At 46.1% G+C, this 13,763-nt stretch overlaps 3 protein-coding genes across 3 annotated transcripts; 2 read left to right on the top strand and 1 right to left on the bottom strand.

Annotated features, from left to right (window-relative positions):
* Positions 1-595: 595 nt before the first annotated feature.
* LysX (Lysozyme X) lies at positions 596-1,159 on the top strand. Its single transcript, NM_079157.2, has one exon. The coding sequence runs from the start codon at positions 603-605 to the stop codon at positions 1,029-1,031; it is 429 nt and encodes a 142-aa protein (NP_523881.1). The 5' UTR covers positions 596-602; the 3' UTR covers positions 1,032-1,159.
* Positions 1,160-2,724: 1,565 nt separating this feature from the next.
* Trhn (Tryptophan hydroxylase neuronal) lies at positions 2,725-5,514 on the top strand. The gene is made up of 7 exons (NM_138236.2): positions 2,725-3,318; positions 3,425-3,590; positions 3,664-3,714; positions 3,792-4,073; positions 4,307-4,433; positions 4,493-4,725; positions 4,785-5,514. Exons 1-7 carry the CDS (start codon positions 2,808-2,810, stop codon positions 5,080-5,082), a joined length of 1,668 nt encoding a protein of 555 aa, NP_612080.1. The 5' UTR covers positions 2,725-2,807; the 3' UTR covers positions 5,083-5,514.
* On the bottom strand, positions 5,426-6,310 carry CG13912 (uncharacterized protein). The gene is made up of 2 exons (NM_138235.3): positions 6,074-6,310; positions 5,426-6,006 (listed from the first exon to the last, which is right to left on the bottom strand). Exons 1-2 carry the CDS (start codon positions 6,091-6,093, stop codon positions 5,538-5,540), a joined length of 489 nt encoding a protein of 162 aa, NP_612079.1. The 5' UTR covers positions 6,094-6,310; the 3' UTR covers positions 5,426-5,537.
* Between the last annotated feature and the right edge of the window lie 7,453 nt (positions 6,311-13,763).

The raw sequence follows: 13,763 nt of genomic DNA, 5'->3' as shown, positions 1-13,763 counted from the left end.
AAAAACTATCTATCAATTAATTTAGAAAATTATAAAATTATGAATAAGGTTGGTCATTATCTATCTAAAACAGCAATTATATTATATTATATTATAATATATTATATTATAATATATTATATTATAATATATTATATTATATTATATTATTTTATATTATAAGATACGATAGGAGATGTAATCGCCACCCCAACTGATAAATGTAAATGGGGAAATGGAAATCGTCAGTCTGCCATAACTTACCTACAAGATATGCATTTTTCTGTTGCCTAGTCAAATCAGACAATCTAAAGGTACCTATAATTTTCCTAAGAAATTTTCTTACCACTAACTCAGGTGATCCGGTCCAATGTTCAAAGTTCTCACACAACGGTTGCCACACGAGCTGCAACGACATGCTCAAAGACGACATCATCCAGTCTGTGAGGTGTGCCCAGAAAGCCCAGATTTAGTTGAATACCCTCAATAATAAGAACCGCTGGTTTCTTCTTTGTATAGAATATAGTTCTTATCTTTAATCAGATTTTTTTTATTTCCCCGGGTATAAAAGAATGAACAGTCTTTAGCCACGCAGTACTTCATCGACATCCAACCAATTCGCCATGAGAGCCCTCCTAGGAATCTGTGTCCTGGCACTAGTCACTCCAGCTGTCCTGGGTCGCACCATGGATCGCTGCTCACTGGCGCGCGAGATGGCCAATATGGGTGTTTCTCGTGACCAGTTGTCCAAGTGGGCGTGCATTGCAGAGCACGAGAGCTCCTACCGCACCGGAGTGGTGGGGCCTCCCAACACCGATGGATCCAACGACTATGGCATTTTCCAGATCAACGACATGTACTGGTGCCAGCCGTCCAGTGGAAAGTTCTCCCACAATGGCTGCGATGTGAGTTGCAACGCTCTCTTGACCGATGACATCAAAAGTTCCGTAAGATGTGCCCTAAAGGTCCTGGGTCAACAGGGCTGGTCAGCCTGGTCCACCTGGCACTACTGCAGTGGATACCTGCCCCCGATCGATGATTGCTTTGTTTAATTCAAGTCTCTTAACCATGGACATTTCAAAATGTAATTGTTTTGCAATCTAATAAACACTTTTTATACGTTTATACTTTTTGATACGTTGATTCACGATATATACATAAATAAAAGTAAATATCTGGTACGACATTTGTAATTAAACAAAGAAATGTGCGGACAAATAAATCAAAGATAAGCGACAGCGAACAAAATTAGTCATTGCAATTTTTCAACGAATTCATAATATATAGAAAGGTAATTACTATGTACTGTATACTATATATACTATACTATATACTATAAATATATAAAAAAAAACAAATAGTTCAGAAACACTCTAAAATCTTAAAAAGTACGTTCTTAAAGCAGACACATGTAAATGTTGTTTCTTAAGTGTTGATCAAATTACCCTTTCCAATTCCCGAATTAAAACCGAGTCACAGTTTAGACCCCCATTCAAATTAGATGTCTAAGTTAATTATTCCGAAATCAAGAGCTGCCATTCATCGTGACCTCGACTCCGTTCCGGGCTTCATCTCCGTCTGGCTGCCTTCACATCGGCGGAGTGGGGGACATCCTGCATCCCTTGGGGCAACCATAAATCCTTTAGCTCGTGGGCAAATAGAAAGTGGATGGCTCCTGGGAGCCAGTCGTTTGTCGGTCAATCAGTTAGCCAGCACCATTAAGTTAATCGCCTCAGCTGATGAGTTGGGGTGAAGCGCTGCCCACGCATGTGTTTAGTGGGCCTTTCGCATATTTTAATAGTCAAGTGGCAGTGACTCTGGCTCCCAGCCTGACCACCCGGCCCACCCAACGCTTTTCCCATCTTTTCCGTCTCCCCTGGCGCTATTTGCTTTTCTCGAAGCTCAAACAAAGGCCCAAAGAAGCGGGCGGAAAGAAATTGCCATTTATCTACTATTGACTCTGTGGAAGCATCAAGTGGTTGGCTGGAAAGCGCTTTTCCTTTATAGCTCGACTTGACTTGGCCAACTACCTAGGAACTCATTTATTTGACCACTCTCAATGTCGCACGCTCTGCACTTCTTTTAACTTCATATTGATTTTATCCAACGGGAGTTTCCCGATTCCAACAAGGGTTTCACTAGGTTTTCCTTACGGTACACTAGTTACTGCTGTACCAGCATAAATTAAACGCCTGAATTTGAAAGTCAAGCGCAATGTCTGGCTGTCTGTCCACCAACCCTAGTCCCGTGACTTTTCCTCATTCGGTTGGAAGCTGTTGCTGCTGATTAGAAAGTGAAATTACGATTATGAGCCGAGATCTGTATACTCTCATATATGTTCCTCATTTCAATATATTACAATTCATTCATTCTTGTAATTACATAACTAATATAGAATACATAATATATTATAACTAATACAGAATGTAAAAATATATTTACATTTGCTGACTAAAACAAACTACTTTAAATATAAGAAGGACTTTCTTTGTAAGGGCACGGTGACGTCATGCGTTAGCGATTTGTCCTGACTCCAACATGATTTGGCCAATCAGGACGTGCCACCCTAAAAGGAGGTGGGTCCTCTGAATAGAACAGAAAAACTCACTTGTAGCTTTTATATCCTTGAACGAATTTATCTCGCCACGCACACTTAATAAATACAATTGAATATGTATCTCCTGTGTGCCCGCGTGTGTGCGAGTCCTGCGGGCTGCCTATAAAAGGACTTTCGCATCCGAAGGATCTTGCAGTTGGCGCTGAGTTGCGCATACGACGCGTGTGCCCGCGGAAATCGAAAACGAGTAGCTACCAAGTGCAGTGCAGTGATGAGTGCTTCCGGGAAGAGTCTTCTGGGCCTGTGGCTCTACAGGAGTGGCGAACAGGAGTGGGCCGTCAAGCAGGGAAGTCCCTTGCACCAGCTTAAAAAGGATTCCACCACATCCGGCTCCAGCTCGCATCCAAGTCTCGGCAGAAACGCCTCCGCTCCGCCGGAGCCGCCAAGGCTGGCCATCGGTGGTGGTGGTCAGGATAATGGAAGACAGCATTCCCCTGGCGAACGCATCTCCATCATTTTCACCCTGCGTAACCAGGTGGGAAACCTGGCCAGAGCCCTCCAGGTTTTCCAGGAGCTGGGCATCAATGTGCTGCATTTGGAGCTATCGCCGCTTGAGATGGCCACCAACCAGGCGGATGTCCTCGTGGATGTGGAGTGCGATCAGCGTCGACTCGACCAGGTGGTCAAGATGCTCAACCGAGAGGTGGCCTCTGTGAACTACACTTCCGTGAACACGCAGGGATTGGCCAGGGCTCCGTCGCTATCGGCGTGCTCCAGTTTTGGTGAGTTTTTGGAAACATATTGCCAAACGATTTGGGTTTTAATAACCCCCCACTCACTAGGAGGAAGTTGGTTATATAACTTGTTGTCATAATATTAATAATTTAGACTTCGGCGATATGGTGTGGTTTCCGCGAAAGATTTCCGATTTGGACAAGGCGCAGAATGTGCTCATGTACGGCTCGGAGTTGGATGCCGACCATCCAGGATTCAAGGACCCCGTGTACCGTAAACGGCGAGAGCAGTTCTCGGCCATTGCCAACAACTTCAAGCAGTAAGTGTGTGATAATGGATTTCCCAACAGCCGAATCCTCTTAACTCCGCTCCTTGAATACCACCCCGTTTAGTGGCAACCCCATTCCACGTGTGCAATACACACCTGAGGAGGTGAAAACCTGGTAAGTTTTTGATTGCATTTGCGTTCGATTGCCGCAGCATCGATTCATGTGGGCGACTTGAAACTTTTCGTTCAAAGGGGCACCGTTTTCTTGGAGCTCCACCGCCTCTACGTGTTGCATGCTGTGCCTGAGTACATGGACAACTGGCCGGAGCTGGAGAAGTACTGTGGCTACCGCGAGGACAACGTTCCCCAGTTGCAGGATGTGAGTGTCTATCTCAAGCGCAAGACGGGATTCCAGCTCAGGCCTGTGGCGGGTTACCTCTCCCCAAGGGACTTCCTTTCGGGACTCGCCTTCCGCGTGTTCCACTGCACCCAGTACATTCGACACTCCTCGGATCCATTCTACACACCAGAACCGTAAGTTGAATGGAATATGTAGTATACGAAAATGTAAGTTTAAGATTGTGAATCATGAAAAAATTGTGTGGCACACTTTTATTTGCTTCTGTTTCGCAATGGATCTGCATAGAAGGCATACTTTTAGCTGGATTTGAAATGTTACTCCAGTTTTATACGATTTTGCAGATTGATTTTCAAGAACCAATTGAATATTTTTGACTGACTCATCTGCGTTTTATTCGCATTTCCAGGGACTGTTGCCACGAGCTACTGGGCCACATGCCCCTGCTGGCCAACTCCAGTTTTGCCCAGTTTTCACAGGAGATTGGCCTTGCATCTTTGGGTGCAAGCGACGCGGATATCGAGAAGTTGGCTACGGTGGATATTCCAAGAATATTCAATCCTTCCCCCTTTTTATACGTTGTTTTTCCTAACAGCTCTACTTCTTTACTGTGGAATTTGGGCTGTGCAAACAGGCGGACAGCACATTTAAGGTGTATGGAGCCGGACTTCTGAGCTCAGTGGCCGAGTTGCAGCATGCCATTACGGCGGAGAATAAGATAAAGAAGTTCGACCCGGAGGTGACGTGCCAGCAGGAGTGCATCATCACCTCCTACCAGAATGCCTACTACTACACCGATTCCTTCGAGGAGGCCAAGGAGCAAATGAGGTGCGTTGGCTACACTGGAAACCACATTTCAAATAAATTAAATTATTCTTTGCTTAAAGAGCTTTTGCCGAGAGCATCCAACGGCCATTTGGAGTGCGCTACAACCCGTACACGATGAGTGTTGAAGTCCTGTCGAATGCCAAGAAGATCACAGCGGTGGTCAGCGAACTCAGAGGCGATCTCAGCATTGTCTGCTCGGCACTGCGAAAGATCTCCGCCACGGACGAGAATCTGGATGTGGATAGCATCGCTAACATGCTCCACAACAGCCTGAATGTGAGAGGTGGAGCTTCTGGCGGAGGCGGAAGTCCGTGCAGTCCGGACAACTCGGATAACTCTACGGCGGAGGGAGATTAGGAATGGAAATGGACAGCAATGAAACCTTAAGGGAACAGATTCTCGGGACCACAGAGCAGTATAATTCACTTGGCAAATGAAAATATTTTCGTGTAAACAGATGTTATACAGATATATACAAAATATATTAACAAGCTCAAGATATTAGGCAAATCTTTTTATGAAATCTCAACCAAATATACTCAACAGAGAATATTCAAGTTAAAAATCAAATTGTAGGGAACTAGACAAATTATATTACCCGCGAAGTCTCCGATATCTTAAGAACTTATCGTATTTCCGAAAGGAAGCCAAGTGAATTGTACTACGCATACACCTTTTAAATATGCACACGTATCTTTATCTATGTCTAGCAGTTGTTTATTCAAATCTTAAAGCTATGTAAAAACTAAAGTAACAATAAATTGCAACCTCTCGGTGCGCTGTCCTACTACTCAATATCCCATAACCTAATCCTACTTGTAGATCATATCACAGTCGCTATTGATGAGCAGCTTCTTGCTCATGTAGCTGGTGAGGCACTGCACCAAGAAGTTGGGAATGGTCCAGAGGTTGAAGCTGAGGGCCAGGAGTCGCCATTGCCGGAGAATGAGCCGGATGTCGGATAGCCAGACGAAGCGGTGGCCCACTCTCTTGGTGACCTGGCTAGTGACGCCCCTGACCACGCCCCCCGCGATACCGGAAACGCTGACTCTCCGCCTCTTGGTGGGGGATCCTTCCTCCGATCCGGATCCACTTCCGGAATTCTGTCGAGAGTGGGTGCGGGATCGGGAGCCGGGACTATTGCCTCCGGAGGTCAAGTACCTGTGATCGTATTCCGGCTTGAGGTCGACGCGTGGCGCTATCTGGATGCGGTCCACTGTGTCGCAGATCTCCGCATTGCTGATGAGGATGCCCGCCACAATGTACATCATCTTGAAGACCCTGTTGAAAGGAATACCCGTGGAATTAGTATTGTAGTTCGGGTCATCCAAAGGAACACGAAACGCACCTCACAGTATGTGACATCATCTTGGCTGTTCAGAAATGCCTGTATCCGTAGTGCCGTATTTTTGTCTATCTGATTTGTTATTTTATTTTTTTTGCCTGCACTCTTATCAGTCACTGCGTGTTTTATTGCCGATCTGGTGATGTATTCAATGGCTAGTTTCTATGCTCGGCACGTGGATCTGTTTATTTGCACTGATCGCGAACCGACTGGTCTGCTCCGCTGCTGAAATCCAACTGAAATCGATTTCTGTTTTCAGCCCAGGGCGACCTGGCACTGATAAGCCGTATGGATAAGCCATGTCCGATGCTAATGCTCGAGAACAGAGATATCATCGTTTACTCGTAATGTGTCTGCATCAGGTACTCTCCTCTCCCAGTCGAATCCAGTTGGCTTCTCTCTGTTGGACATTGGTGATAAGGCGCTGACATTCGGCTTATCGATCAATTTTATGGATCATTTTTCTACGGCCGGCGTCAAAATAACTCTGAATCGCTTGGAAACTACGTAATGTTTGCTGTACGTCGCCGTGTACCTTGGACCCCGGATTGGATGAGTAGGCGGCGGATCGCCGTCCGTGGTGATTACCCATTATAATGGGGTCTGGTCTGGGTCTATCACATGAACATGGTCCGTGGTCTGATAATGCAGCCTTATCGCGCTCATACATCTAGTTCACCTTTACTCTGCGCAGCGGTTTTGTGTTCATTCCATTATCGTCAGTTTCAACTATTTAATTTTAGATTTCGGCTATGCCATTGCTTCTCTACAAACTGAGGTAGCCAGGTCGCACATCCATACATTCGACACTAGTCTGGAACACTGCTTACTCCGCTTGTGTTTCCCTGTTCCACCACCATGTGTGGAAAGCTTTCGCGATATAAGCAAAACTTAGTAACGAAAGCTCATTCGTTATAGCGCTTCTGTTACCTCTGACTCCTTGATTATGGACAAGAAGGTATATATAAATATATATTCCATCTTGATTTGAGTGTCGCGAACATCTTTACAATCTTCAACACTTAAATCTTGTCTTAATAGATTTAAATTATACAACAATAGATTTAGATGATTAAGAAAAGAGCCAGAGCCAGTTAAGATTATTTTATAAATTACCATTTGATGCTTAAAATATTAGAAGGTCTTGCCTTCTTTTACTTCGAAATAACATATTTGCTACATTAAATCCTCCCAAAAACATGCTCCCTACTAAGTGTTATCTATGATGTCAGAAGTGACAAGTTTATGTTGCTGGAATGTCCAAGTGCCGCCCACTTGACTTGCCAAATTAAGTGGGCCTCCACAATTGACTGCCCAGAATTAATTTGCTCAGGCATTCGATTCACTTTCTTCACCTTGCGTCGACAATAAACGCCTAGAACAGCACTCGGTCTTGTGCCCGACCTCAAAACCATTTAATTTGTTGGTCGAAAACCTATAACAATAATTGACTTTGTTACGCCCCAAAACATCAAGGCACAGACACATTCCTCGCAGAGGTGTCCTGCCGAAATTCTTGAGCAACACTCCGGCCGAGAGACTTTCCCACATAAATTATGCAGGACCTGACCACTGGCGCCTGTCGACAGGAAAGTCGCAATGCAGGAGCAGGAGGAGGAGCGGGAATCCTGTGAAACAAGATTATTTACAAAATGCCCAAGCCACAGAATCTTAAACACAGCAAAGGTCCTTCTGGGGGGGCGGAAGAAAAACAATTTTCACAAAACACAAATTTCTAGAGCACACAAACGGAAGGCAAACAAACAGACGAACACACACACACATACACACCAAGTTTGTCAGAGAGGCAGACAAGTCTGAGCTGCCAAAAGGTATTCCCCAAGAATGTCTGAGGGACCGGGTTTGTCCGGATTTGTCCCCCCGTTCACACAGACACAAAGGAGCCAGTCAGCCAGCCAGCCAGCCAGCCAGTCTCGTGCACACAAATGGAGACGTTATCATCCTCATCACTTGGCACCGTCTTGGAGCAGGAAGCCCCAGCACCACATGGCCAGCACCACAGCCAGACGACCTTGACACACACAACGACTGTGCTTCTGAAAGCTCATTCAAGTGTCCGGTCCTGAAAAATGGCCACCTCCTGCTACTCCTGCTAGTACTGCTGCTCAGTGGGAATGGATGCCAGGGGCATTCAAGGAAGCAGCAGCAGGATCTCTCTGGTCTGCCGGTTAATTGTGGGCCCTCTGCCATTCCGTATGCCACACACACACACTTCGTCCTTCTTGTTGTTCTGGGCAATAAGCGAACCAACAGCGTCTCCTGGCAACTTGGCAACTGCAACTGCACTTCTGAGTCCGAGATTTCACAGCTTGGCAGGCACTTTGAGGCCACTTGTTGCCGGATCGGAGAATTGAAATACGAGACTTCTCGGGGTCCCGAGAAGGATAATTGAAGGCCTGCCTTAAAGACGACCGCAGCAGCAGCAGCTTAAATGCAAATTGGCAGAGGGCAGGCAAATCGCTTAATAGATTGGAGACTGCTCAGCGCGAAATGGAAATTGAAAATAATGAAAATGCATAAAAAAGGGCGCTGAAGCTCCACGACGAACAGAAGGAGGAGTGTTTTACCCTGGACATGATATATGATGGAACCGCAGCAGCAGCCGCCCAGCAGTCCAGCAGGAAATAATTCCCGATTCTCCGAAGGAGTGGGACATGCAAATATTGAAACGGAGCGATGCCCGGGACAAAGAAATCTAAACAACAACAGCGAAGCATTTTTGGCCAGCCACTAACAATAAATGACGATGGCGAATCTGGAGTTGGGCGCCGAGGAGTGCTCAGGAGTCCTGCTCCAAACATCGCTGATTAAACGCGAGTGCCACGAATGCGTCGCGAGGTGACGACGACGACGACATGGACATGGATTTTCGGAGTGGTCTGGGGCTTTTCGGGGGTCTACGTCCGTGTCTACGTGTCCAGACGGGCAGACAGGCTGCAGTTTGTAGATCCCAGTCAGACGGATGTGGCAGGAGATGGAGTTGGAGTTGGAGCTGGAGCTTGAGTTGGAGCTGGAGCTAGAGGTGGGGCACAACTGAAGCTGGTGATGGAGCTAAAGGACAGCCTCGAGTCTGTGGCAACATTCTGCACAAAGGACCAGAAAAGTGCAGATTGCAAAAAATCAACTACGGGCATATTTGTTGGCCATGTATAGATTCTGGTTTTTTGGGCAAACATTTCCGGATTTTCTTCGTTCTTTTTGTATTTCTCTAATTTATTTCTTGATTTTATTTGTTTCACAACCGACAGCGGCGAACACTCCGCATGCAAATGATGTTGAATGCGATAAGTGTTCCAAGGGTTGGTCATTCCCATCATTTTATTTTCCAAGTGGAGGGTAAAAAAAAAAAAACACTTGAAAACTGCAGACAGTGGGGAGGGTGGGATGGGTGCTGCGTTTGAAATATGAACTTGAGGGACGCGTATTGTCTGCCCAGATTATGGACGGGTGGCACACATACACGGCCAAACTCATTGCTTTGGCAACATTAGCTGCTAGCTGATTTATTAAGATGTTTTTATTGGGACGGACACTAATTGTTGGTTAACCCATTGAAGCGCATCTAATGGGGCAAATACGAAGCACTTTAAGCGCAGCCGGCATCTCCAGCGAAGCTCCTCCATATTTTATGGTGAAAAATCAAGTATCAGCCAGGTTGTGCGGCATTGGCAGGCCAGTGCATTAGCATCAGCTCACGTGTCCTTTGTGACAGCGGAAATTCCCCACTATCCTTCGCTTTTGCTGGTGCATATAAACCAAATATGTATGTAATTTTTTGCAATTTTCTAACAAAATTTCGCATTTTTTCGTGTTGCTATTTTATTTTGCATGGCTCGTTGGACAGCCAAGGCTGCCTGGATGCCCGACTGGCTGCCTGTCCTGTGATGTCCTTCTTGGATGTCCTGGAAGGAGGCCACTTGGCAGCCGGATCACGTTGGAATATTTTCAATGTCCCGAACGGGATGTGGATGTATGGCGGGATATAATAATTTCATGTGACATGCAGCGGTCTTCGTGTGCTCCTTCCTCCTGTCTTGTCCCTTTGCTGCTTTGATATATAATTTTGCATTTTTTAATGCCTCACTTGCCCCGGGCACCGTGAGTGTATGTCCTGTATGTCCTGTAGGACCTGTGTGCTCTGGTTTTGCCCTCTGCACTTTTGGGCAGCGCATAATCTCATTTAGTTGCTGGCAAAACGCTTTTTAAAATCAAATTTCCGCTAAAACATTTTCTATTTGACATTTCGTTGGCATTTGTGGCTCACAAATGAAAATACAGCCGGGCTCTTTGTCTGTCAACTGGCGAAAATGGATAAAAAAAAAAAGGAAAGGGGGGATAGTGGACAGTTAAAGAGGGTCCTGCAAGCGAAGCTTGACGGACAATTTCCTTGAAAAAAAAAGAGTGTCTGAATATTATTTGCACTCTGCTGCAGTTTGATTGATCCTTGCCATAGAAGATGCTTTATCCCTTTCCCAGTTCCCCCTGCAAACGCATGTCCATCATAATTAATGGCTGCAATCCTTACGCTATAAGTCGGACTCGCAGCAGCCTGGCAGCCATCGGTCTCCCCTCGAGGACACCCGGCCAGGACCTCTTTCCTTCTCCGTTTTCATCTCCAGTCGAGTTGGCTCCGCCTCCAAAAGCCGGCAGTTGGTGCGTTTCTGTGCGTTCGCTTGGAGCTCTATATACCGAAACCCAACGATAAGGCGAAGCAGGAGGAAAAGCCAGGAGACAGAGTGCAGAAGAGTAAATGAAAATGAATGGCAGGCCGCCTAAAAGTAGGCAGCCAACAGTCGGCCCCCTGCCAAATACATAGAGGCATCGAAAAAAGAGGGGGCAGCTCCAAGAAAACTCTGTGCCGCCTGTCCACGCGGCGTATGTGCAACGCAGCAGGATGCCCACGCGTCGTATGTGCAATGTGCGCTGCAAACGCACACAGAGACCCGGAGTTAGAGATGCGTAAATCAATCAGGAGCAATGCCGGCCGTAGCAATGGGCACTCGCTAAACTTATTTGCGCTAAATTATTTTCCAAGGAGTGGTGGTCGCAGGATAATCGGGCAAACAGGCAAAACGCTCAAGCACTTTAGTCAATTTAATTTCCTAATTAACTGGCAACATCAGTGCTCCTCCTTTGCGGGCCCTCCTGCCCTGGCATTAATGTGCGTTTGCCCGAAAGCCAGCACCCGGACTCCGTGCTCTTTGGCTCGCTCTCCGTGTGCCGGTAATTAGCCGCACACGTGGGCGAAGGTCCTTTAACACCAGCGCTGATGATCCTTGGACGGGCATGCAAATTAAGTCAAAACAATTGTGAGCACACACACACACACTCCACTGGGGAAACGGGAAAACGGAGACCAACACATTGACACTGGGCGGGATGTCCTTTTCTACGTACCCCACATAAATATATGTAAGCACTTTACGCTGGCCGCATAATAATGTGTCCGGTAAAGCAAGGATAACTTAATAAAATAAAAGCCACTTCACACATTCTCGATGGCAGCCGGTCCGTTGCCCGGTGCTTGGACCTTTTTTCGCTAATTTGTTTTACTTTGTTTATATTAAAAACATTGTTTGCCTTCGGCGGACCAAAGTGCAAATGTGTTAACCGCAAAGGATAACATTTGCCCAAGGGCTGACCGGCCAGCGGATGTCCTGTTGGCCGTGTTTGACATTATGTCAGCAATTAAATTGTCATGTGAGCTCGGCGGATAAGTAAATTATATGACCAAAAGATGCTGATCCGGGAAGCGAGGACCTTGCCCAAGGAAGGACCTTAAAACAACAAACCAGCGCAAACATCAAAAAAGTGTCCTTTTGTGTTTGCGGCACACTGCTGGTTTTCGGTTAAGTGACCGGAAAATTGGGATCCTTTACGGCACATTTAATTCACACATATGAGCGGCACAATTACCCAAGCACGCCCAGGACATCCCGCCCAGTCCCCTTCGAGTCCTTTTGGGTCCCCACGTAAGCGTAGACAAATAACACTTAAGCGCGAGATGCCAGCACTGGATTCCTGCGGCTCTCCAGACCCAAAAGCCAGTGCCAAAGCCAACACCAAAGGAGGTCCTGTCCACTGGGAAAAATACCAAGTGGTTTTGGTCGTATCGTAAACATGTGAAATTCATGTACCAATTCCGTTGGTAAATATTATTAATGTTGGAATTTCAATTTCTGGAGACAATACATTATCTCATTCCTCATTTCATGAAGAGCGCCCCCCATTTTCGCTCTCTGTTCTCCAGGCCACGTTGACAGCCAAGAGGCGTGCCGCGTGCCGCAAATTTGGTCCTGGCGGTCCTGGTGGTGCTGGGTGTCCTGAGAGCGGGAAACGCGGAGCCACTCAGCTGCAACCTCGACAAACGACAGCGACGAGTTTTTATATTTTCACGCACACAAATTTCTACATTTTTGTCTGGCAGCGTGTGTGTGAATATATTTCGCAAGGAGTTCATTCTAAGGACATTTCGCAGGAGCGGGACTGGAGGCAGTAAGTGGAGTAAAAACATGAAATCTTTTTCTATATATATATATATATATATATTTAACAATAGCGGAGTCTGCGGGTCTCCACTCTTCCGCTTTGTAGCCGGAATGTCTGGTTGACAGCCTGACGAGCTTGGGATGCCTTTTGGGTCTCGTGCCTGTGGGTTTTTGGCATGAGTGCGATTTTTTTTTTTTTGCGGAAAAACAGCTAACGGAGCGGAAAGATGAACTGACTTTGTGGGTGTGACACGCAATACCCTCGATTACGGGATTCTCTAAAGGATTACATATTTTTTCAAACGATTAAAATAAAAACTTAATTATGTTGTTCTTGCATACAAGACTAGTTGGAATAAATTCCTCAAATCTGTATACTAGCATGTTAATTCAGTTAATTACTCATTGGAAAAACTAAGCAAGTTAGGTTTGTATGCATGAGACATGCGAAAGTAAGAATACTCCAAACCATTTAATTTGGGTAAACAATTACTTTTATTGATGGGAATTTGAGAGTCGAGTTGTTGCCCTTTTTAACCTTTTCTCGCACTTTACCCTCGCCTTTTTTGTAGAAGATGAGCTGAGAGCAGATTTATTTGTGTTAGAACAAACGGATTATGACTTCCATGGAAGTGTTGCGGGTAAAACCGGGCCACAATAAGCCAGCCACTTGTTGGCATTTTGCGGCTTGCCAAAAGCATCCGCTGGTCCTCAAACACCCCATTCCAGCCAGCCACCCACTTTTTGCCGGGGGTGTGCCAAATGCGCTTTTAATGAGAGCTCGTTTAAGATGATTTGCGGTGACCTCACACCTTTCGAGCTCCGTGTTGGGGTCACTTAAATTTGGGAACAAGAGAACAAGAGCAGCGCTGGCGTATTAAAGGAAAAATGCAAAACAGTTGGAAACAAGGACTTTGGGTAAACAGAATGCTGTTGATAAACTGGCCATTGGCCAAATGAGGAAAGCCAACGCAAAATCAAACACCGAAAAACCAAAAAGGCAGGTGCATCCAGGTGGAGGGGTCATGCCCCTTCTCCGCCTTCACCACTCCACTGAACCCCCTGTTTCTCATTTACCTGTTTTCTGCCTCGAATGTACTTTGGCTCAAACAAATTTCTGTTTGTTGTCTTTGGAGGCCTGGAAATTGCGTTTCCGCTTGAGAAGCGCCCCGCTCGCCGCTCTT

This window comes from Drosophila melanogaster, chromosome 3L, assembly GCF_000001215.4.
Source record: "Drosophila melanogaster chromosome 3L".
Classification (NCBI taxonomy): Eukaryota; Metazoa; Arthropoda; class Insecta; order Diptera; family Drosophilidae; genus Drosophila; species Drosophila melanogaster.
Note: the sequence above shows the minus strand (reverse complement) of the source record. Positions and strands in the feature narration are given on the sequence as shown.

Excerpts from the sequence above, each read along its gene's own strand:
- LysX (NM_079157.2), top strand. The coding sequence starts at position 603 with ATGAGAGCCCTCCTAGGAATCTGTGTCCTGGCACTAGTCACTCCAGCT.
- Trhn (NM_138236.2), top strand. The coding sequence starts at position 2,808 with ATGAGTGCTTCCGGGAAGAGTCTTCTGGGCCTGTGGCTCTACAGGAGT. Across the intron at positions 3,319-3,424 it reads ATCGGCGTGCTCCAGTTTTG|ACTTCGGCGATATGGTGTGG; the intron begins GTGAGTTTTTGG and ends TTAATAATTTAG. Across the intron at positions 4,726-4,784 it reads GAGGCCAAGGAGCAAATGAG|AGCTTTTGCCGAGAGCATCC; the intron begins GTGCGTTGGCTA and ends CTTTGCTTAAAG.
- CG13912 (NM_138235.3), bottom strand. The coding sequence starts at position 6,093 with ATGATGTCACATACTGTGAG. Across the intron at positions 6,007-6,073 it reads ATGATGTCACATACTGTGAG|GGTCTTCAAGATGATGTACA; the intron begins GTGCGTTTCGTG and ends TCCTTTCAACAG.